This window comes from Glandiceps talaboti, chromosome 17 (genome assembly GCF_964340395.1).
Source record: "Glandiceps talaboti chromosome 17, keGlaTala1.1, whole genome shotgun sequence".
In the NCBI taxonomy this organism is placed as follows: domain Eukaryota; kingdom Metazoa; phylum Hemichordata; class Enteropneusta; family Spengelidae; genus Glandiceps; species Glandiceps talaboti.
The window spans coordinates 7301742-7304527 of NC_135565.1; the positions used below are offsets into that span (position 1 = coordinate 7301742).

Here is a 2786-nt window from a genome sequence, read left to right on the forward strand (position 1 = left end):
GTCTTGCTAGCTACCAGCCGTTATCTGTATTTTTATTTAATGGACATTAAGTATGTGCTCGGTCTGCAAAGTTTAAGTTAATTGCTATAATTGTAAGATAATTTCCTTTATGGTCTAGAGGTTATTCACGTGTATGTTAGCTTCATCATTGCAAATGAAACTCACTCAACTTGTCGTTTCGTCGCATTTTAAACTATTAACCCTATGAATATATTCGATTGTTTGATTCTGAATGTATTGGGGCATTATTACTTTCCAATATTAATTTCAGATACGAAATCATGCTTGATTGTTGGAGATCTTCACCAGAGATGAGGCCAACATTTTCTAAATTATGTTCCATAGTGGGAAATATCGTCAGTGATACAACAAAGGTAAATAACAAGTTAGGCATTATTACATATATTTGTTAATGTTTATTTGTTTATTTACTTAACTTTTATGTATTTATTCATTGTTTTGTTTGTTGTTGTTGTTGTTTGTTTGTTTGTTTGTATGTATGTCTGTTTGTTTGTTTGTTGTTATGTTTTCCTGATTGATTGATTCATTTATTACTTGTTTGTTCATCTGTTTGGTTTCTTTTCTTTCTTTTCTTTTGCTTTAATTGTTGATAGTGTCTTTTTATATTTTGCATTGACAATTAACATCATTATTCAAGGTCATTACTAAGCTAGTGAATATATATATATATATATATATATATATATATATATATATATATATATATATATATATATATATATATGGTGTGTGTGGCCACATAGGTTGGAAAAATTGCATTATGGGATATCTTATTATCACACTTATAATCAAAACATAATTTTAAATATCGTCTTTTTGCCCTGCATAACAACAACATATACTTAGACCTACTTCATGACACTAACGTGTGTACATTTCTTTCAGGAATACCTGTCTCTGACTGATTTCAATGATCATCTTTATGTGAACATAGCTGAGGAAGACTGGCCTAAAGGAGAGATATTGTAAACATTTATCGTTGTGTACAGTGAACACAAACAAGCACACTATAGTCAAGACTATTGTTAATGTTAAACAAGTTTAGCAAAGAATTTTAAGCTTCTACTTTCAAGGATACAGACAACTTGCGGAAATACTCCAGTGCGTTTGCTAGAATGAAGTGAGCTACGGGAAGACTACATGCAAAGACAAATAGAATTAGGTACAGACAAGATAACCGATACAGGAACAACACTGTGTTCCTCTGATGTATTTGACGCGAAACTTGTATCAGTTTGTTTATATCTGTGGATGTCACACAACTTTTTCATGTAGTAAAATACATTTTCAGTTATAACTTGACAGCTACACCCACTCTCGATTATTATAACGCACAGCAGTTATAACATGCAAACAAAGTTATGGATCTAGGATCCGTAATATATTACTTTGACAAGTATACCGACACTAACTAAACTCTGTGCGTGAAGCTTGTTTCATTCCTTATTGCCAGGAGCAAACAAACACATCGGTTTTATTTCGCGAGTAAAATTTTACATACAATGTGACTAAACTGTCTGTCAGATGTCAGAAATTCAAAAGAATTTTTACTAAGTATATTTGAACCGTGTTTTCGCATAATTAAGATAATACAATGTCAGCAAATTGTTTTTTTTTTTATTTTTAGCTTCCATGTGTGTTTAAATAAAGATTTCTGACTAGCATACTCGTCAAGATCGAACTATCAGGACATTATGTCTAACAGCCAGTCTACTTCATAAGGTGCCATGGCCAACCAACGCCATTTAATGATTAAAGGCACATTCAAGTAAATGATAGTGAGCAGTAAACAAGTCAATATATCTGGTATTTTTTTATTATAACGATAATTTAACTACTGTTTCATAATGTTGGTTATGAATATCTTTCTGATATGATGCCTACATAATTTGATAGAGGTGGTTTTTATATATAGTGGTCATTCAAAAAAGTAATATCAACATTTTACAAATATGTTTATGCAACCTTTGCAACTTTTAGATTCACCATTTAACCAAGTAATATATATGTTCAATTGACTCCTGTCAATCTAGAATTTTAAAAACAATACATGGTAAACCAGTTCTTTGAATAAATTAAAAGAAAATTCAAATTAATATTATGTATGCAAAGGCACCAATACCTTTTAGTTATTAACTATACAGACGTCATTCATACATACAGTATACTTATGTATATACATAGATTCAAATGTAGATATATATTTTAAGTACCTCAACACTTCCTTAATGTTTTCTACTTGTTTGTATGCTTAACATTTGTTATGTTTCTAATAAAATACACAGTTATTCATGCACTAAATTGTGTATCTAATTTCAATGCAGCGTCTGCTGTTGAACTTATATATTAGTGGATTCCAAATGTATTTAAGCCATCGAGAAGCAGTCTCTTTGTCCAATCACAATCATATACTTATGGTAATGTAAAAGAATAAATCCTGAATTTCAAATAATTATAACTCATTATGAAGCCTAGTTTCAGAGGGCAGAGATAAGCCTGTAAACCCCAGAATATTTACTCTATATACAACACCCATTGACGAAATCATATCCTCACACGGTCTAGACTACATGTTATATGCAGATGATACCGGAATCTACGCTGTATTCAATACACCAAATGACGTTAAATTAGACCTTGAACTATGCGTTGAAGATTTACGGCAATGGATGAGATCTAACATGTTGATCCTTAATGATGGTTTAAGAAAGACAAAGTTAAACTTGACAGTCTCAAAATCGGATCCTCAGAAATTTGTCCAACTA

At 30.9% G+C, this 2786-nt stretch overlaps 1 protein-coding gene across 3 annotated transcripts in view; it reads left to right on the forward strand.

Annotated features, from left to right (window-relative positions):
- Positions 1-2311, forward strand: part of LOC144448251 (uncharacterized) — a 19001-nt gene extending 16690 nt beyond the window's left edge. For all 3 annotated transcript variants that reach the window (XM_078138425.1, XM_078138424.1, XM_078138426.1), the window contains 2 exons: positions 272-374; positions 907-2311. In XM_078138425.1, the coding sequence (XP_077994551.1) occupies positions 272-374; positions 907-990 (187 nt within the window). In that variant the 3' untranslated portion in view covers positions 991-2311. The remainder of the gene's footprint in view (positions 1-271; positions 375-906) is intronic.
- The last annotated feature ends 475 nt before the right edge of the window (positions 2312-2786 follow it).